The sequence below is a fragment of the Saccoglossus kowalevskii genome, chromosome 2, assembly GCF_978046115.1.
Source record: "Saccoglossus kowalevskii chromosome 2, keSacKowa6.1, whole genome shotgun sequence".
NCBI lineage: Eukaryota > Metazoa > Hemichordata > Enteropneusta > Harrimaniidae > Saccoglossus > Saccoglossus kowalevskii.
The window spans coordinates 7,926,782-7,953,303 of NC_140642.1; the positions used below are offsets into that span (position 1 = coordinate 7,926,782).

General features: G+C 34.2%; 1 protein-coding gene across 1 annotated transcript in view; it reads left to right on the forward strand.

Annotated features, from left to right (window-relative positions):
* The first annotated feature begins 7,720 nt into the window (after positions 1-7,720).
* Positions 7,721-26,522, forward strand: part of LOC100378373 (polypeptide N-acetylgalactosaminyltransferase 2-like) — an 86,944-nt gene continuing 68,142 nt past the window's right edge. Inside the window, exon 1 of the mRNA XM_006817365.3 lies at positions 7,721-7,929. Coding sequence (XP_006817428.1) covers positions 7,828-7,929 — 102 coding nt within the window. The 5' untranslated portion in view covers positions 7,721-7,827. The remainder of the gene's footprint in view (positions 7,930-26,522) is intronic.

A 26,522-nucleotide genomic window follows, 5' to 3' on the forward strand; every position in this document is an offset into this window, starting at 1 on the left:
TTTTGCACTGTGTATCTCTGTTTAATCCTTTCAAATTGTTACTTAGTGACTTTAACCCAAATGTGGTCAAGTCAATATAGGAGTACATGCGACTGATGAGGTTATTGAACGATGCAATAATATCAACTAGTGATTTAGGAAATGATATCTGGAATCAAATATATTGCTACTTCAAAAAATGAAGTCCTATTTGTGAATGACTGAAGGAGGTATGTACTCGGGCAAATAAAACCACACATGTTATATATTGTAATCTGGGTGTAGTGACACTGCATGGTATACTCATAAACTTTGCAAATGCCATTATAGACCGTTTGTTAGTCTGTGGTTGTCAACATTTTGTTGTATACTGTAAAAGCAGTAATTTTTTTACTTGTTAAAGATAAATAGTTTTACAGAATTAAATTGTACCCATGTACAAAAGCGTATGTACTACTAGTAGAGTGAATGTGGCTCAACACAGAGAAAACCTTGCACTAGATGGTAAAGTGGAGGGTGAGAAGACAGGTGTGTTTCCCGATGCCATGCGCTGAATTCCCAAGGACTGAGAGCTACATGAAGCCACAGACACGTACATCAGGTGGGTCTGAGACTGGTAAACTTGAGTGCACGGGGGTGAATTCATGATAAACGAGAGCTATAGGGTAAATTAGAGGTAGGTGAAGGTAGGTCTTAGACTGGTAAATTTGGGTGAATTCTTAAGAAACAAGCACTATAGGTTGAGTTCCCAGGAAATAAGAGGTAGGTGAAATCCTTTGTTGATAGACACCAGATGGGATCTAGGCTGGTAAACTTGGGGTGAATTTCTAAGAAACAAGAGCTATAGGATTAATTCCTGGGAAATGAAAGGTAGGTGAAGCCCCTCTGTTGATAGACACCTGGTGGGTCCTAGACTGGTAAACTTGGGGTGAATTTATAAGAAAAAAGAGCTACAGGGTGAATTCCTGGGAAATGAAAGGTAGGTGAAGCCCCTCTGCTGATAGACACCTGGTGGATTCTAGACTGGTAAACTTGGGGTGAATTTCTAAGAAACAAGAGCTACAGGGTGAATTTCTAGGAAATGAAAGGTAGGTGAAGCCTCTTTGTTGATAGACACCAGGTGGATCCTAGACTGGTAAACTTGGGGTGAATTTCTAAGAAACAAGAGCTACAGGGTGAATTCCTGGGAAATGAAAGGTAGGTGAAGCCCCTCTGCTGATAGACACCTGGTGGATCCTAGACTGGTAAACTTGGGGTGAATTTCTAAGAAACAAGAGCTACAGGGTGAATTTCTAGGAAATGAAAGGTAGGTGAAGCCTCTTTGTTGATAGACACCAGGTGGTTCCTAGACTGGTAAACTTGGGGTGAATTTCTAAGAAACAAGAGCTATAGGATTAATTCCTGGGAAATGAAAGGTAGGTGAAGCCCCTCTGTTAATAGACACCTGGTGGATCCTAGACTGGTAAACTTGGGGTGAATTTCTAAGAAACAAGAGCTACAGGGTGAATTCCTGGGAAATGAAAGGTAGGTGAAGCCCCTCTGCTGATAGACACCTGGTGGATCCTAGACTGGTAAACTTGGGATGAATTTCTAAGAAACAAGAGCTACAGGGTGAATTTCTAGGAAATGAAAGGTAGGTGAAGCCTCTTTGTTGATAGACACCAGGTGGATCCTAGACTGGTAAACTTGGGGTGAATTTCTAAGAAACAAGAGCTATAAGATTAATTCCTGGGAAATGAAAGGTAGGTGAAGCCTCTTTGTTGATAGACACCTGGTGGATCCTAGACTGGTAAACTTGGGGTGAATTTATAAGAAACAAGAGCTACAGGGTGAATTCCTGGGAAATGAAAGGTAGGTGAAGCCCCTCTGCTGATAGACACCAGGTGGATCCTAGACTGGTAAACTTGGGGCGAATTTCTAAGAAACAAGAGCTACAGGGTGAATTCCTGGGAAATGAAAGGTAGGTGAAGCCCCTCTGCTGATAGACACCAGGTGGGTCCTAGACTGGTAAACTTGGGGTGAATTTCTAAGAAACAAGAGCTACAGGGTGAATTCCTGGGAAATGAAAGGTAGGTGAAGCCCCTCTGCTGATAGACACCTGGTGGATCCTAGACTGGTAAACTTGGGGTGAATTTCTAAGAAACAAGAGCTACAGGGTGAATTCCTGGGAAATGAAAGGTAGGTGAAGCCCCTCTGCTGATAGACACCAGGTGGGTCCTAGACTGGTAAACTTGGGGTGAATTTATAAGAAACAAGAGCTACAGGGTGAATTCCTGAGAAATGAAAGGTAGGTGAAGCCCCTCTGTTAATAGACACCAGGTGGATCCTAGAATGGGGAACTCTGGTGCCATGGAATTGACCCCTCTAAGAAGTGAAAGATACAGGGTGAATTCCTAGAAGATGAGAATTAGGTGTAGCCCCTCTGTTGATAGACACCAAATGGACTCCAGACTTGACACTCATGCAGGCACCACCCATGAGGGTGAATCCCCAAGGAAGGCTTCTTTGCAGAAAAAAAAAACAGCACACCGATGATTCAGACACATCTGGTTGTATAATGCTGTTTTTTTTAAGGTCATGTTTGTGAACTTTTAACCTAGTGTGCATATAGTAATACAATACAATTCATTGCAGCAAATCTTTTCCATGAATATATTTTGTAAGATGTGTATGGTCTCAAATATCTACGAACAGCTAACCGAATGTGAATATATTGCCAATAAAATTGAAATTGTAAATAGGTTAATTTCTTATTATGTGCTCAAGCATGTAACCATGGCAACCTCCCATTGAATACATTTCACAATCTGAATCCAATAACTATGTAAATTACTACATTGGTATCCAATAAATATGTAAATTTTGAGCTTTGACCGATGTAGGAGATCATAATCCTAACATGACATAGCGGTTATAACGTTTTGTCATTCAAAGTACGGTTTCAGTGCATACACCTAGATTACGACGCAAATGGCGAAATGCGTTCCTAAATCATTGATAATAATAATTTTTTCAATGCACAACAACAACTAAATTAGTGAAAACCATGTATGATAAATGAGGGTCGAAAGTTTATTTACTGTAAACAATACTGCTCGTAGAAATCAAAATATTCACCAAAAATAGAGAATTACACGGAACATGAAATAAAAAGAACTATGTAGTTTATCGGTAACCTAGCTTATATCAAATCCGTGAGGCTGGTGGTAAATAAATGAACGTTTGACGGAGGATCAGTCGATCAATTCAGCTGGCATTGTAGCTAAACATCCAGAATTTTGGTTTCAAGAATTATAACTCATTGTTGAAATTATATATGTAAAATAAATCTTTCTATGTGATTGATATTTGTCTAATCTGCAAATATATTCACGTTTGACTGAACTGTTACAAGGCAACACGAAATCACTATGCACATGCATGTCCGTAGCAGAGCTGTTTAAAGCGCGGTGGTCGTCGCGCTGCGCATGTGCGACATTTGTATTGATAAACATTGATTCTCCCACAATCCAATGCGTTCTTCAAATGAAAGTATGAGGTTTGACCTGGGCGCGATTTTCACTGAATACCGCCGGTAACTCTTTCGATACCTTCCAATCAATCACCTAAAAATTGTCTAATTAGAGCTTTGAAACGTCTCAGTTTGTACTCATTGATCTGCGCAACAGTCAAAGTCACCATCTTTGTTTATTTGAGACCCATATATCAGGCGCATGCGTGGCGAATTTTTAGTTCATGCAACAAACAATAAATACAGCATGTATTGGGTGAATTTCGACAGAACTATTCTTTTCAAATATCGAACTGGCAAAGTGTGATAAAGAATGCATTATTCTCACAATCTACGCGCCCCAAATGTACTTATATTGACTTCCGAGGAAGGGCTGTATTTAGCTCAATAATAGAGAGTTAATTCCCATGGTATATATTGTACATTCAAACCATTGTAAATATTATAGTCGTGAACTGTGTGGAAATGGTTATTATGCAAATTGTCATAGTGGTAATTGTACAAAACCTATCAGCTTTCCATCGCATAGTATTCGAATGGTAATACTAGTACATTCAAATACAGTATCTGCTTCTCTATCTTGGTCAGTGAAACAAGGTTTTCCATGGAGATGCAATTGTAATGCCATTCAAACACTAATTAGCTTATTAATATGCATCAGTTAATTTATATGGTAATTATATACTATGGAATGTGTTCATTTTACTCCAGTGCATTGGAACCATCTGGTATAAAATGTATTGAAACACAATTAATATGTAAATTAAGGTAATTATTTTACGTGGATTTGTACTGCAAGCATTGAATAGCAATTTACTGCCCAGTAATGGTTCTTTATATATCAGTAAATTCCTTTCCAGCAAAATATTTTTAGTTATTTAAAGCTTTGATACGGATCCCGTGGTCATATGAAAAGAAAATGTCACATCACAGAAAGTGTTTATGTAAATTGGACTACGCTCTGTCGTCACGGTAGTCACACAGTCCCGCTATGGAGTATAACTAAAGTATTTGGTCCAATAAACCAAAGACACTAGTGTCTTTGAATAAACTAAGATCGTCTTCTCTGAAAGGCGTAAGCCTAGGGTAGCCAATCAAAAACAATCTTTCACATCATTACCAACACGCATATTAAATAAGCAAGATCCCCTGATTGGTTTGCTAGCTTGATGTAAAGCGGGCAGTGCGAGTACCAGTTCGACCTATAATGTACTTCTTTAGATATCCCACCAGAGGGCGGTATGCTGTATGGGTCATTGTTCGTTTTAAAAAAAGTCGGCGTTCATCATACTGCAGTCCGACTGTGATCATACAAACTAATGTTTTGCATGACCTTTGACTCTGTAGGACTCTATTCAATCATGTCGTTGATATCGGGTTAAGTCACTGCTGTCAGACAATTTTGGGTAGTTTTACTTCAAACAGAGTTCTACACGTTAACAAACTTGCAATCTGGTGAAGAAAATTAAAATACATATAACCATGACATGTCCATTTTACAACACCAAAACGTATTGTGATTTATGATCCCTTCGACGAAAGTCAAATTTATTTTTTAAAGAGTAACGAAAATACCAGCGCACAAATTGCACATGCTAAATATTTATTTTATTCTTTTCGTATCAGAGAAACGTTGTTAGAGGAAGCAATTTTTATTGATATTTAACTGTATTGTATTTAATCTTTATTTAATCTTTACCATGTGTAACCTGTGACCACATATACTAATGATATATCTTTGAGTATACTTAGGGCCGGCGGCCTATGGTACTTTGGAAATAAACATTACAAAACAGTAACACCTCAATTTGTAGTTATATTTTAGAATGCTCTGTTTCATTTATTCGGCCGTCGACTCAGGCCATAGATTCTCGGCTCCAGTATTAATCGGTAGACGCGTATTCTTGTTGTAATGTTGCACAGTATGCAACCAGTAATTCCTCTTGAATAAATATGTGGTTTTTTTTCAAATTAAGTAAAATTAAGTTGGTGGACAACATCCGAGTTCGTCAAATTTTACGTTTTACTTCGCCATCATCCGCTCGCATGGGACGTATACGTTCACCCTTTTTATGTGATGGCAGTAAGTTGTAACATTATACCTCTTGAGATGTACCCCCCCCCCCCAACTGAGACAAACTTTTTCACCTTTTGAAAAGCAGCCATTGAATTATAGTTCAAAAAATGAACCCTCTAAACACTAGACAACATCAACAATTTATACAGTATTAGGGTGCGTTGCTTTATTAAATATGTAAAATAAGTAGCGCCACCAACGACGTAAATGATCACTCGATGAATTATAAAATAGTACTTTAATATAAATATAAGACTATCCAATAGAGAAAGTACATTACTGTTCACGTCACAAACAGCGCATCTTTTTTAATCACGTTATTTGCATTTTTGTTATCAAATAAGAGAACAAAATAATGAATTCGCCTAGTAACATTTCTAGTGTCACGTTTGTTATCTCTGACTACTGTCATGTGCGTTCACAGTGTAAAATCGGCCATATCCTCAGCATTGTTCCAATTATGCAATTGCAATGTGGTGCGGTGTGATATGTACAAGTATACGTATTACGTGGCCAATAGTACTTAAAGGGGAAGCCCAGGCTAACAGCGCAGTGCTCCCAGATAAAAAAACTCCACAGCAGAATGCAATTTTCTCTATCATTCTTCGCTCTATAAATATTTAAAGCGCGGTAGTCGTCGCGCTGCGCTTGTTCGACATTTGTGTTGATAAACATTGATTTTCCCACAGTCCAATGCGCTCTTCAAATGGAAATCACAAGTATGAGGTTTGACCTGGGCACGACTTGCACTGATTACCGTCGGTGACTCCTTCGATACCTTCCAATCACATGAAAATTACCTAATTAAAGCTTGGAAACGTGTCAGTTCGTACTCGTTGATCTGCGCAACAGTCAAAGTCGCCATCTTTGTTTATACAATGTATGAGACCCATATATCTCGCACATGCACAGCGCGACTACTACCGCGCTTTAACTATTTAATTAGTATACGTTGTCCATCATTTTAATTTTTCAACAAGAAATCAGTCGTGGATAAAATATAACATCGCAACCGTGACGTATGTTACAACAAATAAATAAAATTATTTTATCTTGAGAAATAATGATGCGAATTAGTTTAAATTTAAAATATGCATATTATTAGATTTTATAAGTATAATAATGAAAACTGTAATATAATTAGTTATTACCAAAAAGGTAAAATAAATTTTAAATATGTTGTTGTGGTCAGCAGGTTATATATAACCCGTATATGCTACTTTTATAAATTTTATAAAATATACGAAGAATTGAAAATGTAAAAATAATATTATCAGTCATGTTGCTATGACAACCAATTTTATTTGTAAGGTTCGTTGGTACCAGTGTGCTACCATGTTATCATTAACTCTCAACAAATTTGAAGTCCTACTTTTGAAGTTAAAGAGGAAATAATGTCCTCAATTGTTTCCAACAATTGCTAAGATGTCACACTTTATCTATAATCCTTTGTTTGAGAATCAATGTTGTATTGCAAGCCTAAACTTACACACAGTCCATCAACAGAGGGAGGGACTGTGACTTACACGACTTGCTAAGTGTGTTGCGTAGCGCCCTCTAGTGATAGAAACGCCGTTTAACCAAATCACAGAAACCGGCAAAACTCGTCAATGTGTTCAATTAATAAAGTATCATGTATCTTATGTTACAGCCGTCTGTTTTCATTAATATTACAGTTTATTACTATTAAAAAACTATGGTTTGAAAGTTCATAACTAGGAGTTATTCATTTATTTTCTGTTTCTTGTATTAATCTTAGACTATTTTAAAATTGAAATCAACAAAACAAATGTAGTAACAAGCAATTGCTCTCAACAATATCCGTTATTCTTTCTTTTCCCCTTATTCTCTGTTTCATTTTGTTTTTGTTGCCCAGAGTGTTCCCGTCGGCGTCATGCTACATGTGTTTAAATGTTCACTACTGTGAAATCGACAATGTACTCGTGTGAAATTACCCAACATTGATACACCTCGCCTATTTCCATATTCAAATCAATCAATATTTGCTTATAAGAAGTGAATAAGCAGAGAATATCGCGTAACTAGGGCAATCTTAGACGTCCATGTGCATGGAGCATTGCACGTCATGCCTGTGTTCACATAACTTTGTAAAACTATGCAACTTTCTCTACCCAGAATTCAATACGACCCACTTCCGGTGGTGTTGTATAAAACTTCCGGGATTTACAGTAATAACTCGTCTCCGCGCGTTCAGGTCTGCGTTCAAAAAAATCCATATGAAGAGAACACAAATGACAAGATGATTCGCCGGAAAGTGCGGTTTCTTGTTTTTCTTGCTGTAGTATGGTTTGGTGGCTTCGCTTTGTATATTTTTAATACCGTGAGTAAAGACTCTCCCGAGGTAAGACATTGATTGCTTTTGAGCTGCACCCAACTTGTCGGTTTTTTGTGAAACTTGGTGATTGTTTGCTGGTTTAAATGTGTATACATACTGTTTATTGACTGGTCGTCAACCACTACCCACTTAGGTAATGTAGCAATTCTGCTATCAAGATTAGTGCTTATAAATCACATACGCTTATGGACAGCGCTCAGTCCACTCTCTGCTCTCTCTGCTCTCTCTCTCTCTCTCTCTCTTACTATGGTTCTTTCCTTGGGATCAGCGGAAGAAAAGTCAGAAACTCGTATATGTTATCGCATATAATTTTCAATATCACTTTGAATGCAAATTTTGACATTGTGTATTATGTTTTACATGCTAGTTGTTCTTGTACATTTTGTGTTGAATCATTTTGTCAGCAACAACGAGTGTTTTTTTTTTTTTTATGTACTGCAATGTTTAAATCACTCATCCTTGGAAGTGCACAAGCTGTTTACCCAGAGTGAATTCCACGTTGTCAAACCGTATGTTTACTCTGGTCATGCCCAGACTCTGTGGGTGGGAGGCTGTGCTTATTTTGATTTTGTGGTTTGTTATTCAGTGCTTCAATCTTCAAACCAATTATTCTTCAATATTTATTTAGTTTTCACAATAAAAAAATTGTGTATTTTTTTTTTATAAATATATTAATGTTTAGAATTTAAGAAAACAGATATATAGACACTCCAATAACCAATATAGATGGTCAGTGTACTACTTTACTTGTGGGATTGAAAACCTATCCATTTTGTGGTAATTATGAATTTCGTATTACTGATTGTATGCATAATTTATAATGATTATTTGAACATTGGTCAAGATTCCCTTGAAAATCTAATTAGATGCGAGGCTAGAGAAGAAAAAGTAAAAGTCTCCTGTGAATAAACTCTTGTCAATCACTCTTATGCAATGGCAAACAAACTAGTTTTTATTATCTGTTTATAAGCAGTATTTTCTGATACACTAACAGACAGTTAGCACCTTGACTTCTATTAGCCACACCTCCATAATTCTGCCCATTCTCTAAGACAAGCCTACATCACAAACTGGTCAAAATCCCCCAAACATTGCCAGCAACCAATCACAGACTAGCTTAAACAATAGCTTTCCCTGACGATATTTCCCCCACGCTAACTTGAAAAATCTTTTGTTTTTGTCTCGTTTCCGTTTCCGGTCTGTCTTAGAGAATAGGGCTTTCTTTAGGGATGGCTTCAAGGAATATAGTGTGTCTGTTGTTTGATCTGTCATGAAGAATGACAATTAATTTTCTTACCTCAATCAACTGACAGTGATAACTTAGCACTTGACTATGGAATCTTTATTTATTTAAAGGGGAGTATTAGACAGGAACATGGCCTCAACCCATAAAATAATTACTAGTACTAGTAGTTAACTTTTAATGTCACATTTTAATATTTATGTTAATAAGAGAATACCAGGTTATGTTTAAACAAATCTATTAGCAAACTACTAATTGAATTAATTACAAGAAAAAAAATAATGTTTGTACCATCTGTTTTTGTGATTAATCTGACAGGAAACCTGTAGAGACCATGTATGGTTTATAATGGACCCTAAACAACGATTCTTTGTTTACACGCAACAGACCGGTCCTATAAGTCGTGCCTTTTAGCAAAATGTGGTCGTCCATTAATACTTTAGATTTGCTATTTTGTAAATTAGGAATGACTACACAACCAAACAAAATAGTCTCTTCAATTACTTTGCTTACACTCATTTACTGCTATGATAGAAGCATTTCATTGCTGAAGGACTTACAGGAATGATGTATACTGATGTGTTTTCTGCTATCACAAATAAGTAATATGGTATATTTATATATTTGTTCAGTTTTGAAGTAAAAGTTCTCAGGTATGCAAAATTAACAGTAACCAAAAGTACATATAGTCTACGAATTCTTGTCTCTGGTTTACCATTGGACTACTAGAAATTAAACATGTACCAGTTTGCTTTCAAAACTGTGTAATGTATGACAGTGTGTGCTATACAGACCAGGCTTTTACCTGTATTTATTTGTATCTGACTACAGTGCTAATAACAGTTTAATTACAAATGTATGTTGAATATTTTTTAAATTTCTTGCCCTAAAGCTTCAAACTTGACGCAATTGCTGAGGATAAACCAATTCAGCCACAAACAGTTCCCAATTCTCAAGTGGCAATAACCTTGGAAGAAAAACAAACCCTTAGGGTCTATATTCTAACCATGGAGCTCCATGATTTTAACCAAAGTCAGTGCATGGTCAGACCACAGTCCCTATATCGTCAAACTAATCTCTTAGTCAAATTACATCAAGGAATTCTCATCTCCATTATACTGATTAATATTTCATGTGAACTGTTTAAGTCTAAACCACAAAGCTACATTTGTACTACATGATTTAAAAAAAAAAATATTCACTACTTAGCTCATAAATTATATAAAAATTCTGAACGCACGTTTTTACAAAGTCCTTTTATTTTGAAAAGCACCTCGCATATTCTCACCTGTACCTAAGTGTCTTGGTTGCCACTCCTGATATATAATAGTGTTTTGAGTATGAAATGCTAATGTAGTGAGAGATTAGCTACAGTGCATGCAGGATACAGGACATGCATGTCTGGTACTTATCATTGTATTTCCTACTTGTACTATGTCTGGTACTTATCATTGTTTTTCAAATCTATTGTCCATAATATACTAGTTCAATCATAGACCCTAAAAACAGGTTTTTAGGCTCTGTGATACAAGGAGACAAATTTCTTTGAGAAAAAGCAAAGTGACATTTTTACTGTTCATACTACTAGCATAATCCTCAGAATGTTGATGACCTTAACTGTTTGAAACCATTGACCTTAGATGTTGAAACCTAACACTATTGAATTCCAATGTTTGTTTGACCAGTAGTGTATCTGCACTCTCCAAGTTTACATTTTACATTTAATTTTGATTCATAGAAAATAAAATAATGCTGTCTATATGCAAAATAATACTAGAATATTTTTCTTACATATTATACAGTAATATTTTAAATACATTGAAATTAAATTTGTTGATTGTGTAACACTTTAACATAATGTTAACTAATGTGTATTCACTAGTATATTATACCAATATATTGATGGTGGTAATCCATCGATTTGATTGGTCGGAACACAAAATTTGCATATGCAATCCATTGTATATTGGCTGATAATGCACGGCTAAACCAAGTGGCCCTGGAACATGAATTGACTACAGGTTTAATACAGAAATACATAAAACCGGTATTATTTGATTTTTAGGGAAATATAGTGGTTGAATTTTGGAAGAATATTGAAATAAACACTGAATTAAAAACAGCTACAAAGTTATATGACTATAATATTGCTTTTTGTTAATGGTGGGATCCAAGTTGTGAGCATCGGTCGTTGGGTGATTGTCGTTCGCCACACAAACCTAAACCACCGCCCCTCAACACCGTGAGGTGCCTACACGAACGCCAGAACGCTATGTTCTCAGTGTTGTTACTTTGAGATGGATTGCGAACTTCCAACAAAGAAAACATGACAAGATATAATTGAGGGATTTAATGATATAATATAATAGCAATAACCCCCGCCGAAGTTGGGTATACTACTTGATATTGCACAATTCACTCCATATATGCACTCGCCTGCGGCTCGTGCATATATGTCGTGAATTGTGCAATATCTCGTGGTATACCCGCCTTCGGCGGGGGTTATTGCTTAAGTATATTATTATGATGTATCTGTGTATGTTATATTTATTGTAAGGCTTTTCCTTCCAATATTCATGTCTCATTCATTTTGTGGGTCAGTTAAAAATGTTGTTTTGGTTTTTTGTAATTTAGAGTAAGACAAATATTTTTAATTTTCATGAAACATAAAAATAAATGCACAATGTTTATGACATTTTTTTTAAATCTTAGAAAATAAATCAAGCAGAATGTTTTTCTATGTTTTTATAAGTCTTAGCTTATAACTTATAATTTCTATAACATATCCATTGTGTTCATATTTCTATAACACATCCATTGTGTTCATATTTCACATATGCAGTCATGATTGTAATACATGTTGAGAAATTGAAAACTCATATTGTTGTCATAGCTTCAAATCATAACCATGGAGTCCCACTGTTGAAAAATACACAAAGTCAGTGTTTGGGAAATTGTGGTATTTTCAAATATAACCTTGTATATGCATCAGTGATTCAGATGCCAACTGGACATCAGAAATTTGCTAATATAAGAACAACCTAATTTTTATCAATCATTTCCAACAAAGAGCCTAAGTATTGTCTGTTTCATCCCAAATAAGGTACCGGTGAATAATTAAACATGTTCCATGATGCTAGTACTATCCATTTTGAGACCAGTGAATCACTGTGCATGCAGTGTAGGGCAAGGGAAGGATTAATCTGTTGTACAGGTGTCTATATTTAGAAAGAGTACCAGTACTGGTAATCAAGACTAGTTGTCTTTTTATAGACCTCTCTTTCTAAACATGTACAATGTATGTAACTTTATTGAGAACACACTCCAGAACAAATTAAAATGTTTACAAAACAGAAAAATATCATGAGGATATCTGATTGCCCAACACACCATTTGTCATATGCCCCATCTGTTTATTGGAAAATATCGGCAAGATGAATAAAGGAACAAATATTATTTTATTAAAGAAAGTAAAAAATTAAATTTGCAAAATTAAATTATATTATATTATATTATATTATATTATATTATATTATATTATATTATATTATATTATATTATATTATATTATATTATATTGTATTGTATTGTATTGTATTGTATTGTATTATATTGTATTATATTATATTATATTATATTATATTATATTATATTATATTATATTATATTGTATTGTATTGTATTGTATTGTATTGTATTGTATTGTATTGTATTGTATTATATTATATTATATTATATTGTATTGTATTGTATTGTATTGTATTGTATTGTATTGTATTGTATTGTATTGTATTGTATTGTATTGTATTGTATTGTATTGTATTGTATTGTATTGTATTGTATTGTATTGTATTGTATTGTATTGTATTGTATTGTATTGTATTGTATTGTATTGTATTGTATTGTATTGTATTGTATTGTATTGTATTGTATTGTATTGTATTGTATTGTATTGTATTGTATTGTATTGTATTGTATTGTATTGTATTGTATTATATTATATTATATTATATTATATTATATTATATTATATTATATTATATTATATTATATTATATTATATTATATTATATTATATTATATTATATTATATTATATTATATTATATTATATTATATTATATTATATTATATTATATTATATTATATTATATTATATTATATTATATTATATTATATTATATTATATTATATTATATTATATTATATTATATTATATTATATTATATTATATTATATTATATTATATTATATTATATTATATTATATTATATTATATTATATTATATTATATTATATTATATTATATTATATTATATTATATTATATTATATTATATTATATTATATTATATTACATTATATTACATTATATTACATTATATTACATTATATTACATTATATTACATTATATTACATTATATTACATTATATTACATTATATTACATTATATTACATTACATTACATTACATTACATTACATTACATTACATTACATTACATTACATTACATTACATTACATTACATTACATTAGTTAGGTCAATGATTTGATGAATTCAGTACACAAAAATGCAAATTTTTCTCTATTTGTACTTCTATTGGAGGTGTGATTTAATAAAACAAACACAGTACATAACTGGACTGGATACCTAACAAATTTCCTACAGTTTTAAATTTTTGTTAATAAAATCTCAAATACTGTTACAACAAAAGTACAACAGATACATCACACATGTTTCATTTTGACTGATTGTACTGTATTCTGGCCCCCATTGTGATCCTTTTGTCATCGAACCCAATACCCATATTTGTTCCATAATTTTTCAAAAATGTTGATCATGATCTGTATCTAATAGGAGAGTGTGTCAATTTAGTCCTAAATTATCAACAACAAAAATACATAGAATCCGTTACAAAGTGGCATCAAATTGTGTCAGCAGAAAACAATAAAAATATTAAGATTATGCACAATTGTTTTGAGGAAAAAATAGGAAATGTCATGGGGGAAATTTACTTTTTATCTTAGACTTTTCTTTGGTTCCTAAGCTGAATGTATTGTTTCAAATTTAGAAATTCTTTTGAAGACATGACAGCATGCAATCAAGAGTTTTGTTGACTGTAGATATAATAAATAGTATTACATAAAATATTTATTTATACCAGTAACTCGATTATGCAGCATGAACTGAACATTGTTAGTATTAGTATAAAAATATTGTTGTTTGTCATGAAAACACTGTTCTTCAATCTTGTAGATTGAGAGTTTTCAATTGATGAAACAATTAAACTCTCTATAAAAAAAAATTTGCAAATTAGTGTTTTTACCGGTATTTAACAAATACTGTGTGTCTTGCAACCACAGTATTTCTAGTTCATGATAATTCATAATCTGTATTCAGAATGCTGGTTTCAAATATAATATGTAAATAAAAATGAATAAACAATTCTGGTTTACAATATGGCTGTTTGCTGTCAGTACTCTCTTTGATCTATGACTTGTTTTACAAATACTGGTATCAGAGTTTGAATCAAATCATAAGACCTTTTTAGTCCCCTTTCAAACGAAGTCTTTGTATGCATGCACAAACATATTAACAAGTCCACTTCTAAATTCTATCCTGGACATGATGACTAAACTGATCACATTCAAACTTCACACATACATGTACATCATACACTACACTTATTTGTTTCACAATCTGATTTAAGATGGCTGAATGGTTGAAATCTATGAAAATCAAGCATTTCTGCTATTTTGGATCCGAATCTAGGTTACATGTATGTACATTGTATGTATGGATGATATTTCATTCAAACTTACTCGTAATAAATTGCTAAATATAAGAATATTCATTTCTATCGTAATGGTATTTAAATTAATTTTTCTCCTGAATTTCCTAACTGTCTGTATCCTAATTAATGCAAATAGGTAGCCATAGATAGCTGCAGGTGTCATGGAAATTATACGTCAATTGATCATCTCTTATTTTACATCTATGTGTAACATATTTAATTATTCAGTCATTTCCAATTTACCTTCACTTTTAAATGTCTATTTCTCAATGTGGAATGTGGGCTACTGAATGTGATATCTAATTCATGAGTTCTCGATTTGAAGTACAGTATTAACAGTTTTAAGTGGTTATCCATTTGAAAACTTGGGGTTTGGATGGTTTGAAGGTTTCTGGGTGAAGAGAGATTAATTAAAAATGTTCCATTCCATGACTACTGTCAAATACTTTTTTTTTTATTTTCGCTTAGAATTTATTTTCACGAATTTTGCTGAAGAAATGATTCAGTGAAAATAAAATCCAGTGAATAGACTTTTTTTTCTGATATTTCACATTCAACTCGTCAAAAATCAGTGAAAATAAATTCCATAAAAAACACACAAAAAAGTCTATTCAGCGAAAATTAATTCCAGCTGAAATAAAATATTTTACAATACTCCAGAATGTCAAAAAATAAGAAATATGTGAATGGAAACAAATTTCATCTGGTATGTATGTGAATAAAACATTCACAAAAAAAAAATAACCCACCCATCCTATTTTCAATTGGGAAACCCTAACACACAAATGAGTGCTTCCATGCAGTGTAACAGCATATTCCGTATTTATAAATATGCTCAAATTTTGTTCTAAATATGAGTGTACCATCAACATACGTTAGTGGATGGAAACAATCTTAAAATAGAAAATAAGATTCATTATTATTGAGCAGATATGAATATGTTATTAATATTTATTACCATATCGTGATGATTATTATTATATTTTTTAAACTGTTTTTTACCTTTATTGCTTGTACATTTTAACACTATACCCAGTATATAAGGTTATCAGAAGGTTATTTTCAAAACAAAATGCTGCTTGCATGTACATTTTATCATACTCAGGTAGCCTGCATACAAAATGTAAACATGTGAGTGCATGTCATTGTGTCAGTTTTATGAAAGACACCACAGAATAATATTCAGAGCATTGAAAATCGTGGTATTTTTATTTTAATATTTGACATTTGAGGTTTTTAACTGATATTGAAAATCTGAAATCAACATAGACACTTCTATCAAGTGTCTTGATATAATTTTACACAAGTTTAATCTTATTTATGTAATCTGTGAAATGAAAAAAACCCAGTGATTGTTTTACTGAATCTTTTGAAATTATAATATTAGAGTCTCTTTATATACTTGTCTAGAAGCAGCTATTATTTGAAGTGTAAATTTCGTATACAATGCTTGTTGTTTTTTCAACAAATCAAATCATGGGTATGATGAACTAAATATTCTTGACTGTTATTAATAGTAAAATCTATAATCAAAAATAATACCACGCTGAAGCGTTTGGTACAAATATTTTGTATTATTCTTGTTCACTTCTGGTCAGAAATGATTCTAGCGTTTACACTATTCTTGTTTTCTTTAGTCCATTTCAACACTCACTTGCAATCGTTCTATTGCTTAGTTTTTAAAAGCATCAAATAATCATTTGTAAAAGATGAATGCAGGGAATTAAGGCATTCATACCATGCTGATCATTAGAACCAGTAGTATAATTACTTTCAAAGATCTGATAGTAGGTAGTACAGTAATGGGATATGTTATTTGCCCCCCTTGGGGTGCCCTTAAAAAGAATGTCATTGCTTGAATTTTTTGCCTAGAATCATGCATGATCATTGCATTATAAAAGGTAAGATTATTCTTGCATTTCCAATTCCATCAAAATAATTAAAATAAACCGATAATATTCAAAAATAATATAAAATTTCAATTGCCCACTCGCTGATAATATTTAAGTACTCTTGCTAACAAGCAGGAAAAAAATTAACTAATACAGCTACACATGTCCCATGATTGACTCACAATTATTTTTCAGTCAAAAGTGATTTTTGAGCTCCCTTTTTAGCTCCACTGTCGACTTTGTCGAGTGGAGCTTATCATATGAGTGATTGTCCGTCGTCGTCCGTGTCAATGTTTTACTTGTTCGACTTCTACTTGAAAACTACAAGCCTGAATGCTTTGATACTTGGTGTATATGTACCTTGGGTAGACCTCTCTCAGATTTGTTCATTTCATGATGATATCTTCAATTCTCTAATTTTGGTGAATATTTTTGTCATTTTTGGTAAAAAGTGATATTTTCGACTTCTTGTTAAAAACCACAAGTCCAATTGCTTTGATATTACATATATAGGTACTACATATGGACCACTCTCAGATTTGTTCATTTTGTAATGATATCGTCAATTCTCTAATTTTGGTGAATATTTTTGTCATTTTTGGTAAAAAGTGATATTTTTGACTTCTTGTTAAAAACCGCAAGTCCAATTGCTTTGATATTACATATATAGGTACTACATGTGGACCTCTCTCAGATTTGTTCATTTTGTAATGATATCTTTAATTCTCTAATTTTGGTGAATATTTTTGTCATTTTTGGTAAAAAGTGATATTTTTTTCTTGTTAAAAACCACAATCATTTATGTTGAAAAATGATATTTTTGAATTCTTGTTGAAAACAGCAAGTCCCATTGCATTGATACTATGCATCTTGTTCATTTTCTAATGATGTCTTCAGTTCTTTAATTGAAATGTGCATCGCTAACAGCGGAGCTATCTCACTCGAGAGGCTGCTTGTTTAGCTTTGCTGTCATTGAAGGGGACAGGAGGACCTGTTGGTATAGGTGATTATCAGTCATTGTCCCGCAATTTTTCCAATTTTTGTTGAAAACTGCTACGCCAGTTGCTTTAATACTTGGTTTATGTGCACCTTAGGTTTGAGTATTTCGTGATGATATTTTCAATTCTGTAAATTTAGCAAATACTTTTGTCATTTTTGATCAACATTGCAATTTGACTTCTAATTGATGACAACTAGTTCGATTGAAGTGATACTTGTTATACAAAATGTATGTACATATACCTTGGGCTGAATTCCTTGAGATTAGTTCACTTTGTGACTTAAGGGGAACACTCTACTAATTCAGATATATCCTATAATTGGAGTTGATGAATCACAAATTTGAGTACTACGAGGATCGAATGTAAAATCGAAACTTAAAATCAAATGGAAACAAAACCAAGGTTATTTGTTTGTCCACTATGATGTTTATGTAACTAGATGTGTGCTTGTAATTATTTTTGTATGACTGCTCTGCTGAAACAACAGTGATATTTTGACTGTCAGGTTGCTTGTTCATAGCTCTTTGCATGGAAGATACTTGCTACGTTTACATGACTGCATTTTATCAGAGTCGAACTGCTGCTCCTCCCACCACACTGTCAGGGGTTGAATGAGAGCCGATATCTGCCAGAGTTCAATTCAGTTCAATCAGAAACAAACACAGTCGTCAAATACTTAGTATGAAAACCACATGGCTAAAAATAATTTTTGGGTCGTGCTTGTGTTTTTTTTTTACATGGCACGATGCTGTTAAGCTGGGCGAAAAAAGAATGAGACAATGCACAGGGGTTATGATTTAAATACATGTATCTCAAATAAATAGGATACACGGCAGCTAAAATTCACTAAATGTGTTACAGCCTATTCGCTTAAGTTATTGTCATGCAAAATTACCATCTTGTAATTGTTCAACTACAATGTAGTAGGAACATGTCGCTTCTACGATTTTTATTTTTGGTGTTTTTGTCGCATAATTTTCGTACACCATTTTCTATATCCTGTTGAGCTATCAATCTATTGCAGTATTTCTTTAATCTTCCAAATGATATTAAGGCACGTACCTCTTCATCAAGCCTGAAATTATGCGAAAGTACAAACGATTTTGTCTCCACCATAATTGAAATGAGAGGCTACTTGAAAAAGACAATTGAGGTAGATTAGTTAGGCCCGATAGTTAGGCCCTGATGTGTGTACACGGTCATAGCCCAACCCTATCGAAGTTCAACTTTAAAGGTTTCACATTTCCAAAATGCGGTTACATGAATAATTAGCATTCAGGTCAGAATTGAAATCATGACCAAATCACTGATCCTTATAAAATATTCGCAGTGTTCATGTTATAAATTGTGCCCCAATGACAAGTTTCCATGACCCTACCAGGGGCCTATCATCATATTACACACATGGAACTAATTTAAAAGTTTGTTCATTTGCTGGCAAACAGTGACAGAGATTGCCAATGACCTATAACATCATGTGAATCGTTCTGCATATGTACAGTATACTGCAGCCTCTTTTCTCATGCTATCAAGATTTGTTTTCAGTCCTAAAAATCATGATCCAACTCGTTTTTTTGAGAATAATCAGAAGCGATGACAGTTTAAAAAAAAAAGGACAATGGCTATAAGACTTGAAATGAAAGATATGAATCTGGATTAAAACTTGTCTTCTCCCCAATTTTATTACTTTCCATGCACCAAGTTTTTTAGGCTTGGTAAAATCAATGCAGTACCGTAACTAGGACTGATCTATTCCAATGAATTTACTACATGTATGTTATCTGGATCTTGGTGTGTCTGTGGCACCAATAAACGGAGCATGTACATGTAACGAAATAAATCATTTTTACAAAGGTTTTCCTTTCCTGGCAGTGATAAAAAGAAATCTCCTGTTGAGTATGTGAATTGTTTTCTAAGACAAAGTTTTACGTGTTTGTGATTTGATGCTCATAATACTTGAACTGATTTCCACGAGTTAATAATTAGTCCCCGTTCGGAAGAAGTCCGAAAACGGGGACTTATAATTCTGTGTCCGTGCGTCCGTCCGGAGTCATATCTCAGAATCCCTTGGACCGATTCCGTTCATTCTTTGCATGTGCCTAGTACTTTATGTGGGACATGCAGTGGTTTAGCGATTCGACTCAAAATGGCCGACTGGCAGTCATCTTGTTTTTTTGAAAATGTTGTATTTTGGACATGCTTTGTCGGTTTTCATTCAAATATGGTACATAGATTATACATGTTAGGATACATGTCCATGATGATTTATTTCACAATTGGATCAAAGATGGTCGACTGGCAGCCATCTTGTTTTTTGAAAATGTTGTATTTTGGACATGCTTTGTTAGTTTTCATTCAAATTTAGTACATAGATCATACATGTTAGGATACATGTCCCCGACCGTCCGTGAGTTCCTGAGTCTGTCCGTCCGACCGTCCGTGTGTCCGTCTGTCTGTGCGTCAGTCTATCCAACGTCATATTTCAGAATCCTGTGGACCGATTCCGTTCATTCTTTGCATGTGCCTAGTACCTTATGTGGGACATATGCACATGCAGTGGTTTAGCGATTGGATTCAAAATGGCCGACTGGCAGCCATCTTGTTTTTTGAAAATGTTGTATTTTGGACATGCTTTGTTAGTTGTCATTCAAACTTGGTACATAGATTATACATGTTAGGATACATGTCCATGACGATTTATTTTGCAATTGGATCATAGATGGTCGACTGGCAGGCATCTTGTTTTTGTTTTTTTATGCGGTATCTTGGACGTGCTCTGTCAGTTTTCATTCAAATTTGGCACATACATGTACTTTATACAGGTTAGGATGCATGTCCATGACAATTTGTTTCAAAATCTGGTCAAGGATGGCCGATTGACAGCCATCTGACTTTTTGGCCTTGCTACTATATTTCCACAATTTATGTACCATTTATGTACCAAATACCACTCGTATTTAGCACATACATCATACATATCAGTGTGTTTCATAATCAGATCAAAGATGGCTGAATAACGGCCGTTTTTATTTTGGCCATATTACTATGACACGAAACACGTGTTTTTGATGTAAATAAACAATCTATTGTATAAGCCACTTGGTACTCAAGTTTCAAGGACACGCTCACGACAACCCCTCCGCTTTAATATGACGAGCACAAAGAGAACTTCCAAAAATTTAACTGGGACTGTGTCATTTTCAATGACTTGTTAAATTTATGATTTTATGGAATAGAATGAAAGTGTGACTGTGGAATGAATAAGAGGAATAAATAGATTCTTGTTATGTTTAGAATACATTGATTCTGGCAAGGGCATATAATCCAGGACTTCTTCATTTTAGCTCCGCTGTCGACTTTGTCGAGCGGAGCTTATCATATGAGTGATTGTCTGTCGTCGTCTGTCGTTCGTGTCAACGTTTTACTTATTCGACTTCTTCTTGAAAACTACAAGCCTGAATGCTTTGATACTTGGTGTATATGTACCTTGGGTAGACCTCTCTCAGATTTGTTCATTTCATGATGATATCTTCAATTCTCTAATTTTGGTGAATATTTTTGTCATTTTTGGTAAAAAGTGATATTTTCGACTTCTCGTTTAAAACCGCAAGTCCAATTACTTTGATATTACATATATAGGTACTACCAGTACATGTGGAGCTCTCTCAGATTTGTTCATTTTGTAATGATATCTTTAGTTCTCTAATTTTGGTGAAAATTTTTGTCATTTTTCGTAAAAAGTGACATTTTCTTCTTGTTAAAAACCACAATCATTTATGGTGAAAAATGATATTTAGGGGCCCAAGCCCAAAGGGCGAGACCCCTATTATTATCGTTCATTTTTAGGGGCCCAAGCCTGTAGGGCGTGGCCCCTATTCTTATTGTCCGGTTTTTTCTTTCTTATTTCTTTCTTTCTTCCGTAACTTTTTTCGTCAAGCCGTTTGAGAAAACCGCTGAACAGAATGATCTGATAATGCTCTATACTGTTAGTCCCTAATGTGAACTGGTGCAACATGCTTTCAGAATTTCGATTGGTCAATTAGTTTGGCAGCCATATTGGATTGAAATAAAACCGGAAGTGGCAGTTTGACCACTTTCTGAGGGTCTAGGCCTCTAGATTTTTTTATGGTATATAGTACAACTCATGTGTAATAAACATCAGCAATAAAAACTTTAGCGGTCATGTGACTTTTCCCGCCATTTTGTTTTTCCTAAAAACGGCAAAAAGCACTTAAAAATCTTCTTCTTCAGAACCACCAAGTAGAATGCTCTCATATGTAGTATTTAGCTTCTATATATGAATCCCATTTATGTTTGAACATTTTTTTACGATTGATCACGTGGTTTGGCCACCATTTTGGATTTCTTCTAAACAGGAAGTTGTTTTTTACTCTGGCAACACTTGAGGGATTATTTTCAATTTTGCTTCATGGCATCAGTGTATCAAACCCTTTCAGAAATCTAAAAAAAAAATTCAGATCAGTCACATGGTTTGGCCGCCATTTTGGATTTTAAGCAAAATTGACAAAAAGTTTGGGTATTTGTTTCTCAGAGACGATTCAACCAATCTACTAGATGTTTTTATATTTACCATGCCTGCCGTTAGCTCCATATGAGAAAAATAATATTATTTTGATCAGTCACATGGTTTGGCCGCCATCTTGGATTTTGTGAAAATAGACATTATGCAACTACATGTTTTGTATTAGTCTGATTTCTTTCAAATTTTGTATGTGCATTTGTGTCATCAGATGCATCATTTTGCCCCAATAGCACACTGCTAGGCCACGTGGCTGGGCACCCATGGGGTGGGGGCTTCTAACCTCATTAATATGCATAACTGTTATAACTCAAGCACTGTCGCAGTTAGGGTGATGAATCCTGTGTTATTATGACAACGTTGAACAAGAGATTTGATTAAAATAACAGATGACCATATATGGTCATGTAAACTCATTAATATGCATAGCAGTCATATCTGAAACACTGTCGCAGAGCAGGACATGTAACTCGTGTCATTATGAAGACATTGAATGAAAGATGTAACTGACATTAGAAATGGCTATATATGATTATGTAATCTCATTATTGTGCATAAGAACATGGCTCATTATGTATCCTGAAAACCATATTTCGATAACCAAACCAGGTAAATACATGGTACCAACTTCATTTCGACCTCATGTTACTGATAATACAAGCTACCTGATTGTCTAACATGTGACCTCATTTATTATGAAACAGAATCTTGTCCTGATAGATCAGCTTGGTCCCCGGTGACGCCGCTTGCGGCTTTAATTAGGGGCCCAAGCCCAAAGGGCGAGGCCCCTATTATTATCGTTCAGTTTTTTAGGGGCCCAAGCCCAAAGGGCGAGGCCCCTATTCTTATTGTTCGTTTTTTTAGGGGCCCAAGCCCAAAGGGCGAGGCCCCTATTCTTATTGTTCGGTTTTTAGGGGCCCAAGCCCAAAGGGCGAGGCCCCTATTCTTATTGTTCGGTTTTTTCTTCTTTCTTCTTCTTTCTTCCACAACTTCTTTCGTCAAGCCGTTTGAGAAAACCGCTGAACGGAATGGTCTGATAATGTTCTATACTGATAGTCCCTAATGTGAACTGGTGCAACATGCTTTCAGAATTTTGATTGGTCAATTAGTTTGGCAGTCATATTGGATTGAAATAAAACCGGAAGTGGCTGTTTGACCACTTTCTGAGGGTCTAGGCGTCTAGATTTTTTTGTGGTATATAGTACAACTCATGTGTAATAAATATCAGCAATAAAAACTGTAGCGGTCATGTGACTTTTCCCGCCATTTTGTTTTTCCTAAAAACGGCAAAAAACACTTAAAAATCTTCTTCTTCAGAACAACCAATCAGAATCCTGTCATGTATTGTATTTAGCTTCTATATACGAATCCGATTTAGGTTTGATAAAATTATTACGATTGGTCACGTGGTTTGGCCACCATTTTGGATTTCTTCTAAACAGGAAGTAGTTTTTTACTCTGGCAACACTTGAGGGATTATTTTCAATTTTGCTTCATGGCATCAGTGTATCAAACCCTTTCAAAAATCTAAAAAAAAATTCAGATCAGTCACATGGTTTGGCCGCCATTTTGGGTATTTGTTTCTCAGAGACGATTCAACCAATCTACTAGATGGTTTTATATTTACTATGCCTGCCCTTAGCTCCATATGAGAAAAATAATATTATTTTGATCAGTCACATGGTTTGGCCGCCATCTTGGATTTTGTGAAAATAGAAATTATGCAACTACATGTTTTGTATTAGTCTGATTTCTTTCAAATTTTGTATGTGCATTTGTGTCATCAGATGCATCATTTTGCCCCAATAGCACACTGCTAGGCCATGTGGCTGGGCACCCATGGGGTGGGGGCTTCTAACCTCATTAATATGCATAACTGTTATAACTCAAGCACTGTTGTAGTTAGGATGATGAATCCTGTATTATTATGACAACGTTGAACAAGAGATTTGATTAAAATAACAAATGACCATTTATGGTCATGTGAGCTAATTAATATGCATAACCATTATATCTCAAACACTGTTGTAATTAGGAAGATGAATTCTGTGTTATTATGACAACAGTGAACAAGAGATTTGATTAAAATAACAGATGACCATATATGGTCATGCGAACTTATTAATATGCATAGCAGTCATATCTGAAACACTGCCGTAGAGCAGGACATGTAACTAGTGTCATTATGAAGACATTGAATGAAAGATGTAACTGACATTAGAAATGGCTATATATGATTATGTAATCTCATTATTGTGCATAAGAACATGGCTCATTGTATATCCTGAAAACCATATTTCGATAACCAAAACCAGGTAAATACATGGTACCAACTTCATTTTGACCTCATGTTACTGATAATTCAAGCTACCTGATTGTCTAACATGTGACCACATTAATTATGAAACAGAATCTTGTCAGCTTGGGCCCCGGTGACGCCGCTTGCGGCTTTAATTTCTTCTTCTTTAGGGGCCCAAGCCCGAAGGGCGAAGCCCCTATTATTATCGTTCAGTTTTTTCTTTCTTTCTTTCTTTCTTTCTTCCGTAACTTTTTTCGTCAAGCCGTTTGAGAAAACTGCTGAACGGAATGGTCTGATAATGCTCTATACTGATAGTCCCTAATGTGAACTGGTGCAACATGCTTTCAGAATTTCGATTGGTCAATTAGTTTGGCTGCCATATTGGATTGAAATGAAACCGGAAGTGGCTGTTTGACCACTTTCTGAGGGTCTAGGCGTCTAGATTTTTTTATGGTATATAGTACAACTCATGTGTAATAAATATCAGAAATAAAAACTTTAGCGGTCATGTGACTTTTCCCGCCATTTTATTTTTCCTAAAAACGGCAAAAAACACTTTAAAATCTTCTTCTTCAGAACCACCAAGCAGAATGCTCTCATATGTAGTATTTAGCTTCTATATATGAATCCCATTTATGTTTGAAAAAATTATTACGATTGGTCACGTGGTTTGGCCACCATTTTGGATTTCTTCTAAACAGGAAGTAGTTTTTTTACTCATGCCACACTTGAGGGATTATTTTCAATATTGCTGTATGGCATCTCTATATCAAACTCTTTCAGAAACCTAAAAAAGATTTCAGATCAATCACATGGTTTGGCCGCCATCTTGGATTTTAGGTAAAATTGACCAAAAGTTTGGGCATTAGTTTCTCAGAGTTGATTCAACCGATTAACTTCTGGTTTTGAATATAACATGCCTGAACATTGCTACATATGAGAAAAATAATATATTTTCGATAAGTCACGTGGTTTGGCCGCCATCTTGGATTATGTGAAAATGAAACTTGTGCAATTTCATGTGTTGTATTGGTCAGGTTTGGCTGAAATTGTGTATGTCAATTCTACTCAAGAGTCGCATTCTTTTCCCTGAATGTCACATGGCTAGGTTGTGTGGCTACGCGCCCATGGGGTGGGGGCTTCTAACCTCATTAATATGCATAACTGCTATATCTTGAGCACTGTTGTAGTTAGGAAGATGAAACCTGCTGAATTGTGATGACGTTAAACAAGAGATTTGAATAAAATAACAGATGACCATATATGGTCAGGTGGACTCATTAATATGCATAACTGTTATATCTCAAGCACTGTTGCAGGTAGGAAGATGAAACCTGTGTTATTATGATGATGTTAAACAAGAGATTTGGCTAAAATAACAGATGACCATATATGGTCATGTGAACTCATTAATATGCATAATTGTCATATCTGAAACACTGTTGCAGAACAAGACATGCAACCAGTGCCATAATGAAGACATCTCCCAAAAAAATTAACTCATATAAGAGAATATCATTTATGATTATGTAACCTCATTAATATGCATGAGCACATGGCTCCTTGTATATTCTAAAAACCGTATCTCAATAACCGAACCAGGTAAATAGAAGGAAGCATCAGCATGTCAACCTCATTGTACAAATCATTCAAAGTACTTTAATGGCAATTCGCTGAATTATGGTGACATTAAACAAGAGATTTGAATAAAATAACAGATGAACATATATGGTCAGGTGAACTAATTAATATATGCATAAGCACATGGCTCCTTGCATATTCTAAAAAAATATCTCGATAACCAAACCAGGTAAAAAGAAGGAACCATC